General features: G+C 43.1%; 1 protein-coding gene across 1 annotated transcript in view; it reads right to left on the minus strand.

Annotated features, from left to right (window-relative positions):
* Positions 1 to 4,076: 4,076 nt before the first annotated feature.
* RAMP1 (receptor activity modifying protein 1) overlaps positions 4,077 to 17,340 on the minus strand; it is an 84,268-nt gene continuing 71,004 nt past the window's right edge. Inside the window, exon 3 of the mRNA XM_061607723.1 lies at positions 4,077 to 5,815. Within this exon, the coding sequence (XP_061463707.1) occupies positions 5,560 to 5,815 (256 nt within the window). The 3' untranslated portion in view covers positions 4,077 to 5,559. The remainder of the gene's footprint in view (positions 5,816 to 17,340) is intronic.

The raw sequence follows: 17,340 nt of genomic DNA on the forward strand, positions 1-17,340 counted from the left end.
CATCCTACCCACTTACAAGTGGCTGCATTTAGCCTTGTTTAAAAATGCATGATAGAGCCAGGCACAGATTGCCCATCATCCCATTTTATAACCATGTATTAAGAACTCTTCCCCTTAAGAATTTATGTTTATGTTTCACTCCTTCCTCCCATTCCTTTATGCTCATGTGCCATTTCTTTTTAGGCTGTGAAACGTGGCAGGGACCATCTTCAAACTGATTTTTCTAAGCCATGCTGAGAGCCTTGTTGGCTAATGGGTGGTGCCTGAATGTCTTACATACATAAATAATTTTAAAAATAAATAAATCCCAGTAGCATTCCAACACATAGAGTGCAAACTGTGGCAGAGGTCCTACCCATCCCTGGAGAGCAGTGTCTGCTATTAAAAAGAAGGCTAACAAGAGTAATATTTCTCATGGTCATTCTAATGCAGTTGCTTTGCTTTTATAATGTTGGCAAGCAAACTTTCAGCTTGATTCAATTATTTCCAGGGTGAACTGGTATGAACCTATCTATGCCTTAATACCAATTTCATTTGTGAGCTGCATTTCCATAGGTATTTAGTGTGTGGATTAGTATGGCATGTGAATTACATAGATTCTCAATTAATCTGAGAATAAAATTGACCTGCGCTTGTAAGGTACAACAGTACTGAGTGGTGTATAGAGTCAACTTACTTCTTATTTGCATTTTTTATAGATTGTTATAGATTTCAGAGCTTGGAAAAGTTACTTTTTTGAACTACAAGTCCCATCAGCCCAATCCAGTGGCCATGCTGGCTGGGGCTGATGGGAGTTGTAGTTCAAAAAAGTAACTTTTCCAAGCTCTGATTCTAATCATATTGTTTTGAGAAAAAAAGCTGTCAAGGAGACTAAATAATTGCTTTTCAGGGCTGCCAATGGACGGGGGTGGGGAGCCTCCTGGGTTGCTTTTGTGCTTTTAATAGCACAGAGATAAGCAGGATCATATCCAACCCTGTTGTTAAACACACAGGAAATTTCCCCCCTTCATAACTTTGCCCCACTATGGAAGTTCTAGTGCATGTTCCCACATTAATCAAATCTGTTTTAATGCCAAATCACATCATGGATACACAGTAGGGGCATTTCCCTTGATACTTGCAATGCTGAGTATATGGTCAACTGCCAGCACAACAACCACCACATAAGCCGGTTCTTGTCTTGCAAGTTACCCTGGCTGAGTCAATGCATCACATTTGCCAAGGAAATTCAGATTTGATCATTTATGGGTAGCAGCGAAAACAGCTTTGCTTTTAACGCTAGATTGTCTTGCCGATTAACAGCATAGAATATAATCAAACTGTCAACAAAATAGCACACAGTAGCCTATTTTCAGCTAAGCTTCTTTCAATGTCCCCCCCTCCTCAAATGTGCTTTAATGCCTCGTTCAGGTGTAGATGGCAGCTGTAAATTAAAATGCCCATCATGCTAGAAAAATGGACTTTTAATCAATAACAGAGGAACTTCTCAACTGGGAGTTCAAAGCCTGGGAGATGCAACTGTCAAAACCAGAATTCTGTTCCAGTGTGCAAGCTTCTTTTTATGAGAACACACACAGAACACACACACACACACACACACAGAGAGAGAGAGAGAGAGAGAGACTGATACCTTTAGTATACTTTTAAAAGCAGCTGCATCTAAAACAGGGTTCCAGGGCCTTTTCAGAGTTTCCAGGGGAATAAATAAATTATGAGGTTGAAGAGACAGAATCAAGGAGGCAAGCTATTTTCTGATTGGGCTGGTAAGAGATTCTGTCATTTGCTCATCTCCCTGTCCGTCAGGTTCCTCCCCTATGGTGTCAGCCGCAGGCAGACTTTTTACGTGACCTACCTATGTGTCAGTAGGCCCTTGATATATCAGGATCCACTCACTGATGTATCACTACATGAGTGTTTGCAGGGATTTTTCCAGGTGGGAGGTGAGCAAGGTAAAACACTGAAAGGGGGGGAGGAGCAGGTTCGTTTCTCACAAAAAACAAACTGCCTATGCATTTTGCCTCTTATCTCAAGTTCTACAAATGCCAGAAAAACAACTCCTTTAAAAAGAATAAAAAGCTGTAAACTGGATTACAGTTCATCCAAAGGAGGGGCTGCCCTACTCCACACCATAGATGCCCATATGCTAGTACTACGTCCTTAGTTCCCAGGCTGTGTTCCCTCCCTATGCCTTCTCAGGGATGGGAACCTGTGGCCCTCTAGATCAGCCTTTTTCAACCAGTGTGCCTCCAGATGTTGTTGGACCACAACTCCCATCCAGAGCTTGGAAAAGTTACTTTTTAAAACTACAGCTCCCATAAGCCCCAGCCAGCATTGCCAATGGCCAGGATAGATGGGAGTTGTGGTCCAACAACATCTGGAGGCACACTGGTTGGGAAAGGCTGCTCTAGATGTTATTGGACTCCAACTCCTATCAGTCCCAGCTAGCACACCCAATGGTCACATGCTTTCTCTGCTGCAGCCACTATTTTGGCAGCAGCGCCACTCACTACCCTCCACCAGGCCCCCAGACACACTTCAGTGATAAATAGGGGGGGAGCGCTTTTGAATAAAAATGAAGTTTGGCTCCCATTTGGGGTGGCCACACATCATCTTAAGTTACCCCAAATGCAACACCCTACCCAGGCTTTAGATTTATAAATTCATAGCTCTATGGACTGAGTCACATTCAAAAATGGCTCCAACCACTGGTGACCTAGCAGGGAGGGCAATGAATAGTGGGTGGCCCAGCTGTGTTGGGCTGATGAGTGGCCTTTCTAAGTCACTGGGGGCCCATCAGGCCTGAAGATGTGCTGCTGAGTTCCCTACATTGGTGCTGAAACATTCATCTAGGGACTACTGAGCAGCAGAAGAACCTGGCATCATCTGCAGTGAGTGGTCTCTGGCTTTCCTAACCTCTGCAGATTCAGAGTGCTCTCTGCTTCAGGGGGAAGAAATCTCCATTTCTCAAGACATGATGGCTTGCTTCCTCTGCCAGACATGACTGCGCTAAGGTTCTCACTAGGTTGTCTACATTTTATATGTTTATTTCTTGTGGGAAAACCTGTGTAACACTGCAAAAGATACAGAAGACTGAAAAAGGATTACAGCCTTTTATATGTACTGGCATATTGGCGTTTCAGGCTGTAGTCCTAGGCACACTTGAACTCTATGGGACTTACTTCCAAGCAGAGATGGAATGATCTGTCAATTTTGGTTCCCTCAGTTTCTAATTTTTCTAATCTTAAATTCGGTTCTCCACATTCCTGCAGCAACTTTCGATTTTTAAAAAATCCTCATGAAAATTCTTCAGCATTTTAGTGCAAATTTCTCCTAAGCACGTTTTTGTATGCAGTTTTGACTAATATACAGTTTTGCAATGAATTTATCCTAATATAACACATTTTTGTATGTTATTTTCACCAATATATTCATTTTGTGCACGCTTTCCCCTAATATTTGCATTTTTATAAACATTCCTTGGTTGGGGAACTTCATCGCAAAATTCGGATAAGTGTGAATTTCAAAGAATGGCTGTGTTTCAGTTCTCATATTATTTGGAAAATGTGAATTTGATAGATTCAGTTTTAAAAGTGAACTGAATCAAATTCCTCCCCCCTCCCTACTTCCAAGCGAACACAAAGAGGGTTGTTCTTCCTCCGAACCATTGTGTGAAGGGACGTAACTCTGGGCTCCTGCTGGAAGGGCGGGATAGCAATCAATCAATCAAAACTCAATATATCTGTGCCTAGGTGAAGTTAATATGTGCTCCCTTCCCTTCAAAGATGGCAACTGCAATACTAGAGTACTGCAGTTTGGTTCTTCTCTTCTGTATCTGGACTGTACAACATTTTGAAAGTCATACTGTTTGAATCCGTACGAAGTGATGGTGTGGTGGGAATTCAGGCAGTACCTCCCTCCCGCCTCTTCTCACAGTCAGAGGGGTCTCCTTATAGAGAATTCTTCCAAAATCAATCAGCTGTTAGTGGGGTTTTCCCCCAACCAATATTAGATTGCAAAGTGACCAATAATTTCTTGACTAATTAACGGCAGGAGTTCAGAAACATTCAAATCCAAACTTCTCAAAGTTCTAAGGTATATTTTAATTTCTATAGAGTAGTACTTCACAGAATATACTATGCAGCTGATTACTGGCAAAATATATAAATAATAATTTGCTAGAGCTCCCCCCCCCTCTAAATCAGTAAACAAAATGTGGTGTATGCCTCCACGAGCTGTTTTGTGATTTGTGGAGTGATCTGTCAATTTTGGTTCCCTCAGTTTCTCATTTTTCTGATCTTAAATTCAGTTCTCTACATTTCTGCAGCAATCTGTGGTTTTTTTTTTAAATCCTCCTGAAAATCTGTTAACATTTTAGTGCTAATTTCGCCTAATAAATACATTTTTGTATGCAGTTTTGACTAACGCGCACATTTTGTGCAAGCAATTTTTTCATATATAATGCATTTTATATGCTACTTTCACTAATATATTTGTAATGACACTTTCCCTAACATATCTATTTTTGTAAACATTGCTTGGTTGGAGAAGTGCAAATTTCAAAGGATGGCTGTGCTTTGTTCTCATATTGTTTCAGAAAGTGCAAATTTGATAAATTTGGCTTTAAATGCAAACTGAATCAAGTTTCTCCCCCATCCCTATCTATAAGTATCCTACAGTATCCTAATTAGTACCCCATCTTTATCCAGAGCTTGGAAAAGTTACTTTTTTGAACTACAACTCCCATCAGCCCAATCCAGTGGACATGCTAGCTGGGGCTGATGGGAGCTGTAGTTTAAAAAATGTAACTTTTCCAGGCTCTGTCTTTATCCCCAAAATGTGAAAGTTCATACTTCATTCATGCTGCCCTAGCCTTCATATTATGTAACAGTTGTATGTATGCTTGTTTGGGCAAATATCCTGCAAGTTTGTCATTCTGGCCACTGCTCTGCTGCTGTCCTAGTCTTGATACCTTTTCTTCCTTTTAAACATTTCCACCTTTGTAAAGCAAAAAGCAACTGTTCTGATATTACACGGCCCCAGTCACCTCTCAATCCCAGAGATGGAGGTGCTCCTCCTATTTGCTCTCCACGTGAGGGTGTCCACATGAGTAGGCAGGCTCCTAAGGGTGCACAGTTGCCTATGTGGTTCCCACCCTGCAAATTACCTCACCCAAAGAACAGCCCACAATCTCAAAGGAAGTATATATAGATAGGCGTTGAGAGAAACCCAGATAACCCAAAGGAAAAAGAAAGGAGGTACTGGTGCAGACATGCCCTTAACATGCCAAATCATGGATACAAGAAAGGATTTGGCGACTGAGGGAAGTGGTTTAGTCCTTGGTGCGCTTTCTTGGCTTTAGCAAAATGCTTGTTATTTAGAGAATGTGGATAGTTATAACGTTTTTCTCTGGGTGAAATACTTTCTCTTTTTTGTGTGTCTGTATTTCCACAGAAGGAGTAGCAAAACTGTTCCTCAGTGCAGCTTGCTTGGTGTCCAATTTCAATCCTTTATCAGGGTTCCCTGACTCTGAGGGCTGGAGACTTTGGGTTCTGAAGAACTTTAGACAATGCCTTCACTGCGTTTGCTCCGCCACACGACCAGTGCCGTCATGAGTAGCGTGATAAAAATGGGTACCACAATGAATGGGCACAAAATGGTGTTAGGAGGGTCTCTCAAAGACCTTCCTGACACAGGGCAGTTTTTGAAGTAGTGCTTGTGAATCGCTATGAAGAACTCGTCCACAAGTTGGTTTGGCCAGTAACAATCCAGTTTCGCAGCAATCAGGAAGGTACAATTGGTAAGCTCCCCATACCAGCTGAAAAAGAGAAAAGGACACTTGTTAGAAGAAGTTTGCCATTAAGGGTCATTTCACAATTTACATAGAGGCAAAGCTGGAATTGCCACCAAGTGTACATCAACAGAGTTGCAGCCAATCACAGCTTCCTGATGAGTATACTTGTATGATGCATAAATTGTGCTTGTCAATTAAAATACTGTAGTCGTGCACCTAAAAATGTGACATGTTAAGTGGCCCTAAGAGTAAATCAGCAACAAAACCTGTGGGACCAAATATTGGTGCTGAACATTCAGAACTGGGACTGGGAGACTGGGCGAAGGGATCAAGGCAGTGGTAAATGCGTCCTTAGAAGAGGGTGCAATGCCATTAGCCCTCAAGGAGGCAGTAATAAAGCCCATCTTAAAAAAGTCCTCCTTGGATCCCCAAGAATTGAACAACTTCCGTCCAGTTTCTAATCTACCATTCTTGGGCAAGGTGATTGAGCGAGTGGTGGCCAAACAGTTACAGACACACTTGGATGAAGCAGATTATTTAGATCCTTTCCAATTGGGCTTCGGGACTGGACACGGAACTGAAACAGCCTTGGTCGCTCTGGTGGATGATATGAGGAGGGCATTGGATAGGGGAGAACATACATTCCTTGTCCTCCTCGATCTCTCAGCGGCTTTCGATACCGTCGACCAGGGTATCCTTTTAAACCGCCTGGAGGGATTGGGAATAGGGGGCACTGTTTTACAGTGGTTCCGTTCCTATCTCTCCGGCAGGTGTCAACGGGTAGCATTGGGGGAGGAGGTTTCAGACCCTTGGCCTCTCAATTGTGGTGTGCCACAGGGTTCTATCCTCTCCCCCATGCTATTCAACATCTATATGAAACCGCTGGGAGCTATCATCAGGAGTTTTGGGCTGCAGTGTCACCAATATGCGGATGACACTCAGCTCTATCTCTCATTTAAGTCCTCACCAGAGGCGGCTGTGAATACCTTGTCCAAATGCTTGGAGTCCATAAGTGGATGGATGGGACAGAACAGGCTGAAGCTGAACCCGGACAAGACCGAGGTATTGCTTGTGGGTGATAAGAGAAGGTTGGGAGACTTAGACTTGGTACTTAATGGGGTGAGATTACCCCTGAAAGACCAGGTCCGTAGCCTAGGGGTCATTCTTGACTCCCAGCTGTCCATGGAGGCTCAGGTTTCGGCAGTGAGCTGGGCAGCTTGGTATCAATTACATCTGATACAGAGGCTGCGACCCTACCTTCCTGTACATCTGCTCCCACAAGTGATACATGCCCTGGTCTCCTCTCGCTTAGACTACTGTAATGCGCTCTATGTGGGGTTACCCTTGAAAACGGTCCGGAAATTGCAGCTGGTACAAAATGCGGCGGCACGCTTGATAAAGCACAGCCGTCGCCGGGATCATATCACCCCAGTGTTGATCGATCTACACTGGCTACCAGTTGTTTAACCGGGCCCAATTCAAGGTGTTGGTATTGACCTTTAAAACCCTATACAGTTTTGGCCCAGTTTATCTGAAGGACCGCCTCCAGTATCACCAATCATGCCGCCTAACGAGATCAGCCTCGCAAGACCTTCTCTCGGTCTCACCGGTGAAAACAGCTAGGCTGGTGCGGACCAGAGAGAGGGCATTTTCGATCATGGCCCCCACCCTCTGGAACTCGCTTCCTTTTGACCTCCGTCATGCCCCCTCCCTGATGAGTTTTCGCCGAGCCTTAAAGACCTGGCTATTCAGGCAGGCCTGTCAGATTTCTGAGGGGGATTAGTTTTAATAGTATTTATTGAAGATGGTTTTAGTTGAATTGATGCTGATGTTGTGTTTTGTTGATTATGTATTATTTTATACTGTACTGAATTGTTGTATTGTATTGTTGTACGTCGCCCAGAGTGTCCGTTTACTCGGACAGATGGGCGACTAATAAATAAAATTTTATTTTATTTATTATTACTAGCTTTGTCTGGTACGTCAGCTATAGCCGTATTTGGATAAGGATAACTTGGCCACTGTAGTCCATGCACTGGTAACCTTGAGACTTGATTACTGCAATGTGCTCTATATGGGGCTGCCCTTGGGCCTGGTCCAGAAGCTCTAGATCAGCCTTGTCCAACCTTTGGGCCACAGATGTTGCTGGACTGCAACTCCCATCAGCCCCAGCCAGCATGGCCAATGGTCAGGAATTATGGGAACTGTAGTCCAGCAACATCTGTGGCCCAAAGGTTGGACAAGGCTGATCTAGATGGTACAGAGTATAATCGTTAGATTGCTAAAACATCTGCACAGGTTGTGCATATCCTATCAGGCCAGGTTCAAGGCTTTTGTGTTGATATACAAAGCCCTGGACAACTTGGTCCAGGATACTTTAAAGACTGCTTGAGCCCTTACACCCCAGTACAATTACTGAGATAATCTGAAGGAACACTATTAGTTGTTCCCTGTGCTACAGAGGCCCAAATGGCCTCTACCAGTAGTCAGGCATTTAGTGTTGCTGGTCCCATGCTGTGGCACATTCTTCTGTGAGAGATTCAGCAGGCATCTTCGCTTTTGACTTTAAGACATCTCTTAAAGACTTTAATCCCAGCAGGCATATGCAGCTGTTCAAAATGGCGTTCCCGCCTTGTGTGGGGGCATGTTTGCCGCCACCCCATTGTTGAGAAGGCTCAGGAAGGTTCCCGAAGGTTTTTAATTGGTCAGGTGGGGTAATTTGACCAATTAGGTGAGGGATTGAGCAGCTATAAATAGTCTGCTCCTCCCTAAAAACTTGCCTTTTTTGCCTTGCGGCACCCACCGTCCCTCCCTTGTCAGTATGGGCTCTGCTAGTCGCCAAATGGGGCTGAGTAGGAATTTTTTTTTTTTGAGATCCTGATTTCAGAATCTCTTTGGTTTTGCCTACTCCATACTGCTTGGTTGATTCAATTGGCTTGCCTTGGGGGGGTTGTGGTGATTCCAGTTTGGCTGGCATGGAATTCGGGCAGGTGAGGTAATTGGGGTAAAAATTGAGGCGGCTGAGGCATTCTGGTAAAGGACACTCCCTAGGGAACCATCAGGGCATTATGTCTGGCATGGATCTGGGGAGTGTCCACGTGGGACTGGCTTGCGCATCATGGTGAACGCCTGTACAGCGGGGCCAGGATGTGGAGGTTGGAACCACATACCTGACTCCAATAGCAAGGAGGGATGAGTTTTCCCACATCCTTGACTGGGGAGTTACAGTCCGATGTGACTGACTTGCCTTCTGATTTGGAGGGTCTATACCCTCACAGATAGGTTGAGCCTCACCTGCCCGAAGTATTTGATATACAATTAATTGGATTATTTGAATCTGATTGATTATGTGTTATATTTTAATAAATATAACATTACTCCATATATGCGTCATGAGTCTTCTTTGGTGTGGTGGCAAAAACTCTTGAGTAGCCAGTCATTTTAATGGTTGTTTTGTATTGCTTTTAAATATTTTTTATGTTGCTGTACACTGCCCTGATGTTTTGCGAGAGGACAGTATACCAATAAAGAAATAACCACCAGAATAATTTGTCTTTAGTATTTCTAAAAGGTCATAATGAGTAAACACAACTGGGATAATTTTTATCTGAAAGACAAAAGCCCTGTTCAATGACCTGCATGGGGATGGGGATCATGATCACAGCAGCAAGTTCCAGCTCTCCATATGCCCAGTGTCTCTGTGTTGATCATGTGTGCATAGGTTCCAACAGCATGATCTGTATGCCAGAAAATTGCAATGTACAGACTATGCCCATTGGGATCTATGCGCACAATCCCCTATGCAGATATTATGATCCATATGTGGACATCAAACACATGGGGGGCACGGCTAGTCATTGCATTAGTGATTCATTCTCCATGCATTCATTAAGCATATACACAGCGCTAGGAAAGCAATATAAAATAGTGGTTGAAAAGTTAATTAAGGTTTGTTTTACCTGAGAATGAATGACCAATGCCACAACATAATTATTTTTTACACCCAGAAGTGACTGATATTTACAATATGCAGTGATCTTGGAGTGATCCAACATCAAGAGCATGTGGTTAACATATCCTAGTATTCTTGCATAAATAAATAATAGGAGTATTGGAGTTGGCAGCCCCCCCCCCCATCAACCAGCAATGGTGTCCTTGATCATGTAAACAAGCTCACAGTAGCGGCAAAAGCAAGGGAAAAAGCAGAGGCTACTGTGCCAGCCATACAGTATGAAAGAGTTGAAAAGTGTCCAGGGACTCAATTTACATAGTAATTAAAGCAAATCAAGGGTAGTCAGCAGCAAGAAACATTGGCAACAGGAGCACTCATTGAAATATCCCACAATGAGAAGCATCCATTACAGATCATGCAGAATTCAGGAGAAAGGAGTGAGCCATTATACATGTACAAAATGCAGAAGGAAGGGTAAGTCATTCACACACCCTCTTCATCTCTTTTACTTACTGTTCAGCACAGGCCACAATTGCAGAACACACACACACCATGGAGCCCAAGGAAGAAACAAGACCAAGCAGAACTTTAAGACTTTGAGGAGAGTAACAGGCAAAGGATCCAATTCTGAGTCCAATTCCACATGCTAAAGCCTCCTTTAACTTCGCATAGTAATGCAGCCCAAAACACCAAAAGGCAGAAGAGGAATTCTCAGAAGCGGAAGTCTTTTAAAAAAAAATAACATTGGCACAGCACATTCCCATTTTTAATGTGCTTCAGAAGCATGAATTTGTTAAAACTCTTACAGCAGCTCCGTAAGCTAGGTGAGCATTATTGTCCCCATTTTAAGGATGGGAAGTCTGAGGCTAAGACAGAATGATTTGTCTACGGACATCTGACTGAGTTCAGGGCAGAAGTGAGATTTCTAATTTGAAATTGTAACTCAATCTCTTAGTCACTTTGCTACACCAGTCTTGCCAATATAATATCTCTCTATTGTTTCCATAGTTTATGAACGGCAACTAGGGCTATCAACCAGTTAGAGGTCATTGTTTGTTTTTAAATTTAAAATTGTCTCACCTCTGTTTTTTAAACAATGAATTGTTAGCTACATTTTAAATAAGGATACTTATTGCAGAGTAGGATTCCTTTGGAGAATTCTGGGAAGAAAGGGTAAAATTCTCTTAAGCATAAAATAAACTTACCATTTCATAAACAAAAGCTATTGCTTACAGGAAAGCCAGCTTTAATATTTTCTTGACCAAGTTTGGGAACAAAACGGTTTTCTGGGTCAGTGGTTCGCAAACTTGTTTTTCCATGGAGCACTTAACAATTGTTGAGGGTTTTGGGAGATCACTACGAATACTTAATGTAATGGATGTGCCATCTCCTGTCTTCAACCACAGATTCACAGACAAACTATGGACCACCTGAATGAAGCTCATGGGCCACAGTTTGGGAAATCCCGTCCTAGGTGAAATAACCAGTGCCGACTGGTAATAAAAGGAAAGGGACTTTCCCACTCTGACCTTCAGTAGTGTAGTGGTAAATTCAGAAGTGCAGGGTCCCTTCATAATAGTTACAGGCACGTCCCCTCACAGCCACACACACCTTCTTCTAGGACAATCTGGCCAGGCTTGAATACTGCTTTCTGCTTCTCTATCACTATCACCACCTGGCTATCCTTTCTCACTGTCAAAGATATTGCGTGAATTACTGAGTTACTGATCTCCTGCTGGTACCAAACTACTTGGTTATATAGATAGGATGATATCACCAGGAGTCACTGTCTCTTCTTCTGTGATTACAGACTTCTCACTCTCCACAACTTGGCTTTTTGAAGGAGGAACTAATAGGAACTCCTTTCTTTCTGATTGGTTCCAGTCAGCAGGAAGCAACAAGGACGCAGGTTAGAAGACTCTTCTCATGCTGATTGGCGCATAGGACGCTGGAGACACAGGGACCCTGCTGGAACCTGGCTCCCAAAAGAGTTATGGGTGTAAGACCCCCTGAGCCCCTGGACGACTACACTCCTGCTTACCTTTCAGTGCCAGGAGGTAGCAGCAAATGTGAGGAATGCCACAGCTAGCAGCATGCACGTACACAGCTGCTGAGAGGATAGGCTACTGGTGTCAACAGAAGTGATTTTCTATCCTGGAACCATGTGCTGCCATGGTGCTGACTGTGGTGTCCCCTCACATCCCTAAAGAAATTCCCTCCTCCCTCTAATGCTGCACACAGAAGCCATTGTTGGTTCCAGCTAATGAACCAACTCAGCAGTGCTGCTGATAGCAACACTTCACAGTTGCTTCTTAAAGCATGTCAGTTTTGCTCTCTCCAGACATAAAAGATGAATTCACACTGATTTTACCTGGTGTCCTTAATGGTTCAAAGGAAAACTACCGAAGTTTCACCCTGATAAGCAAGCCATGTGCAAAGCCATTTGCAATAAACTTGTCTATCCTATTGTCTTTCCTGGAATGTGTAATGAAACCATCAGATCATGGAACACACTCTTTGGCATGTATCTTACAACAATTGTCCCCAATCTAGTGCCCTCCAGATGTTTTGGACTGCAACTCCCATCACTCCCAGCTATCATAGCTAATGGTCTGCAGGGTTGGCCAAATAATGAGGTGGAATTAAACAATTGTCTCAGGTGACAGGTATGGGGGTGGTAAATTCTCTCTCTCTCTCTCTCTCTCTCTCTCTCACACACACACACACACACACACACACACACACACTCATGCACACACACACTCCAGCCCCCACTTGCCTCATTATAACCTTGGGCAGCTGGTCTGGCCGGCCAGCCAGCCACCAGGTAAGCCAAAACCCTTCACACACCCCTCCACCTGAGCCACCGTTCTGATTTTCTGCAGCAGCTAGAAATTGGCATTTTAAACCTTGAATTGAAAACACTCTTTCTAACTACTGCGGCAAACCACACTAGTTGCGCACCTTGCCCAGAAGGTCTCACTCTGAAGGAGCCCCTTGACCATTTCACAGAGCGAGGCGAGGCAGGGAGGAGACGGAGGGAGCAGCAGAGAAACTGGCCATGCTGGAGACATTAAAAAATACATTTTAAAAATGTAAGGGGATGGAGGGCAGCGGCAGAGAAGAGGATGGTGCCAGCAGCAGCACTGGCATTATGAAGAAGAGGTGGGCAGTGCCAAGGGGAGGAGGTGCCAACTGCATCAGACAACACAATCCCTTGTGCCATCCTGACGGTCAGGGATGATGCAGGTCACCAGCTTGGGGATGGCTGTCCTACCTCACAGTAGAACAGTGGTCTCAGATCACTGAGTAAAGTAATACTACACCCAATCTCTGGTCCCTGCTCATGTGGGCTCTCAGTTAAAGTGCTCCATTAATGTGTAATCTTCCCACCTGAAAAAAAGTATAGGTCTGGCTTTACTCCAGCTGCTGAAGGCACACACAGCGATTGACACACTGATGAATGCATGCCTATGAGTCTGAGGGCTATGATAAATTCTGTGTTTTCTGTTGCCTGGTAACCACTTTCTTTCCTTTGTTAGCCCTGGTGCTTAATGGCTGACATATGCAGAGTGTGGCTACAATAAAATGAACTGGGAAATATCTTAAACTGGAAGCGGCCTTTCATACAAAGAATCTTCAAATTATCTTCCTGCATGTTATTAGTCACTGGAGATAATGAGGTTGTGGTTAAAGCACGCTATGCTTAGATCAGCAGCTGAGGCCTGCATTTATGGCTCCTCTTTGTTGCAGTTAGAACAAGACAGACACGGAGCAGGACTTTTAGGGATTTGGCATCCTCCTATGGATACTCAACTGCCCCAGAAAGTCTGCCAGGCTCCATCTCCGTACTCTTTGCACGACACTGGCCTCCCCCACAACCTGGTGCTCTCCAGATGTTTCGGACTACAGCTTCCATTAGCCCCAGCATCATATGGCCGTGCTGGCTGGGGTGGGCAGAGGTTGTGGTCCAAAACAAGTGGAGGGTACCAGGCACTAAATCATTTTTATTCAGAGACTTTTTTAAAAAAGCATAGTTGAATGGATGACTGCAGCTTGATTTCAAACAGGTGCTTTGTGGAGGCTGGGACAACTGTTAACTATTCTTTCATTTTTAGCATACATGGTTTATTTATTTATTTATTTATTTATTAAATTTATATCCCACCCTTCCTCCCAGTAGGAGCCCAGGTTGGCAAACAAAAACATTAAAAACACTCTAAAACATCATAAAAATAGACTTTAAAATATATTAAAACAAAAATACTTTTAAAAACATAATAAAACAAAACACCTTGAAAAGCATCTTTTAAAAAAGCTTTTTAAATCCTTTTTTATTGTTTGACGCTTCAGTAATTTTACAGAGGGGCATGCCTGAATGTGTTTTCCAGGCAGCCCTAAATAATTCCTGGCGGAACAATAAAGACATACAAACCATCGCAGTCATAATAACACTGACCCAATACACTACAATTTTCTTATTTTATATTACATATCATGCCCCTTATTGCGGAACATCATGGCAGACCATCATGGTGATGCCGTGAATCTATTCCCTGATTTACTTCAGCATAACTCAGCTTCCCTAGGGAACTCAAAAAATGAGCATCTGCAGTGGACACAGGCAATCTTATGTACTATTCCTAAATCAATAAAAATCAAGTTATTTAAACAATTAACACAAAATTTACCCTCCTTATAAAATGCTATACTGAGTTGTAAATTTAACATGTTTTAGTAATCAGATTCGAACCATTGTTAAGAAATATTTGAAGAATTTTAAGTGACAAATTTGATTTAAATCAAGGGTTTCTGTTGGTGATTTAAATCATTCCACTCTGCTTAATTTTAAGGAATCCACAGACTTATGAAGAAAAACAGAAACTATTTTTGGAGGTTGCTCTTATCTGTAAGAGTTAAAACTATGTTCTTTGGAATATTTAATATCAATTCACTAATAGGAAAAAATCTTGTGGTTTAAGAACATTCCTATAGCCCACAGATATTTCTATCAAACTTTAAAAAGCAGGGAAATTGGGCAGCTATAGTGAATGCACCAGGGGAGCAGGAGATCTGACCTCCTGTCTGAGATATTGGACCGCCTTACAAATTTGTCAAAATGCAAACACAATTTGGGTTGGTCTTTCACAGTCCAATCCACTTCCTGTGTAGCTTGGAAGAATTTGGTAACATGTGCCTCTGAGCATATGGTGAGTGGTGGCAACACCTGCCATCTCCAAAGATGGAGAATTATATTTTTGTATGTTTCTTGGTGTTCTTCTTACTTTGCTTCTTTCCTGTTACTAATGTTTCTACAGAGAATCTAATCTAGAAAATTTTATTTCCCTCATTATTCATCCTAGAAATCTGTGTCAAATTTATTTTTATTAATTTCAAAGCTTTTTTATTGGTCAGTGTCATATGATGGTGAAGACAGCCTTTTTTGTTTCAAATTGGAGGTTATGGTCTATTTCTATTTTGGGTGCATTAACAGTTGAATCTGAAACTGCAGTTTGATGTAAAATCAGACTGACCACAATATGTTGCTACTTCAGCAATGACTCTAGCTGTTGGAAAAAAGAGGATGCATGTTTTCAGCCTGCTCAGTTTAAACCACTTCATTTAAGGCAAGGTGGGCATGGTCAATTAAAAACATAAAGCTCACCTAGAGTTTTGCTAGAATATATTTCACCTCCCACTGTTTTATCTTGTGCAAACTGAGACACTCCTGATGTCCACTGGAAACTATTCTGCAGAAGTCAGTGCCATTATTCCACAATTATTTTTGGAGATTTTTAGTATAAATTTTGCAAAGTGTTGCTGTACTTACATATTCACAGAAATAGAAACAAAAGAAAACGATTTCCTATAGGAAACTTCACTAAAATTGCAAAGTAAATCAGATATATTTAAAGTGACCATCTGAACTATATCAGCTGTGTTAAAAATGTTGCTTCCTTCCTGCTAAAACAAGATCAGCACAGCACATGCCTTGTTTCTGTTATTTGAGCTTATTGCAGGTGTTGCCGCCACTCACCATATGATCAGAGGCACATGTTACCAAATTTTTCCAAGCTACACAGGAAGTGGATTGGACTGTGAAAGACCAACCCAAATTGTGTTTGCATTTTGACAAATTTGTAGGGCAGTAGGGACAATATCTCAAAGAGGAGGTCAGGTCTCCTGCTCCCCTGGTGCATTCACTATAGCTGCCCAATTTCCCAGCTTTTTAAAGTTTGATAGAAATATCTGTGGGCTATAGGTATGTTCTTAAACTGCAAGATTTTTTGCCTATTAGTGAATTTTGCTGAACTTACAAGATCTGAACAGGGTGGTTCATGACAGATGCTCTTGGAGGTCGCTGATTCATAGGGTCACCATAAGTCATAGTCGACTTGGAGGCACATAACAACAAGTGAATTTCACTGCCTTTTAATCAGGGAGGTAAGAAATGGGATCCTGTGCATGTTTGCTGAGGATGGATTGATCATTTGAATGCTTATTGAGTTCAGTGGAATTTACTCCCCTGCAATCATGCTTAGAATAGGTGAAACTGACCACAGGGGATGGGGAGGAGAGGAGGAGGAGGGAGGGGAGGAAGGGCAGAGGGCAGGAGGGGGATAGGAGCAGGCAGGAGGGGAGGGGAGAAGGACAGGTTTGATCATTTGCATATTTATTGAGTTCAGTGCAATCATGCTTAGGATAGGTAAAACTGATTGGGGGGGACGGAGGGAGGGAGTGGGCAGGGGAGGAGAAAGAAGGAAGAGGGGAGTGGGAGAATGGAAAAGGCAGGTCTGATCATTTGCGCACTTACTGAGTTTAATGGGATTTACTCCTATACAATCATGGTTAGGATAGGTAAAACTGACCATGGGGAAGGTGGAGGTGGAGGTGGGAGGGGAAGGAGCAGATTGGAGAGGGACAAAGGAAGGGGAAGGGCAGGATCGATCATTTGGATGCTTATAGAGTTCAATGCTATTTACTCCTGTGCAATCATGCTTACGATAGATAAAACTGACCATGGGGAGGAGGAAGGGGAGGGGGAAGGGGAAGGAGGGGATTGGAAAGGGAGGGGGAGGGAAGAGGGGCAAAGGAAGGGGGAGGGAAGGGGCGGGAGGGAAGGGGCAAGAGGGAGGGGATAGGAGGGAGGAAAAGGGAGTGTGGGATTGATCATTTGAATACTTTTTGAGTTCAATGGGATCTATTTCTGTGCAATCATGTTTGAAAATGGAAATGGACTGCCTTCAAGTCGATCCCAACTTATGGCAACCCTATGAATAGGGTTTTCATGGTAAACGGTTTTACCATTGCCTTCCTCTGAGGCTGAGAGGCAGTGACTGGCCCAAGGTAATTCAGTGGCAATTCAAACCCTGGTCTCCCAGGTTGTAGTCCAACACTGACCCAGGGGAGGGGCAGGGAAGGGAGGAGGGAGGGGAGGGGAGGAGATTGGGTGGGTCGGCACTGGGCAGAAGGGAAGCCCCTTTCCTTTCCAAAAGGAATACATTGTGAACAGTATCATTGTTTTTCAGTTTCCCCCATCTTTTTATTGTACAGCAGGCACGTGTAGCCTCCCACCCAAATTTAAACCAAAGCTGTC

Source organism: Rhineura floridana, chromosome 2, assembly GCF_030035675.1.
Source record: "Rhineura floridana isolate rRhiFlo1 chromosome 2, rRhiFlo1.hap2, whole genome shotgun sequence".
In the NCBI taxonomy this organism is placed as follows: Eukaryota; Metazoa; Chordata; class Lepidosauria; order Squamata; family Rhineuridae; genus Rhineura; species Rhineura floridana.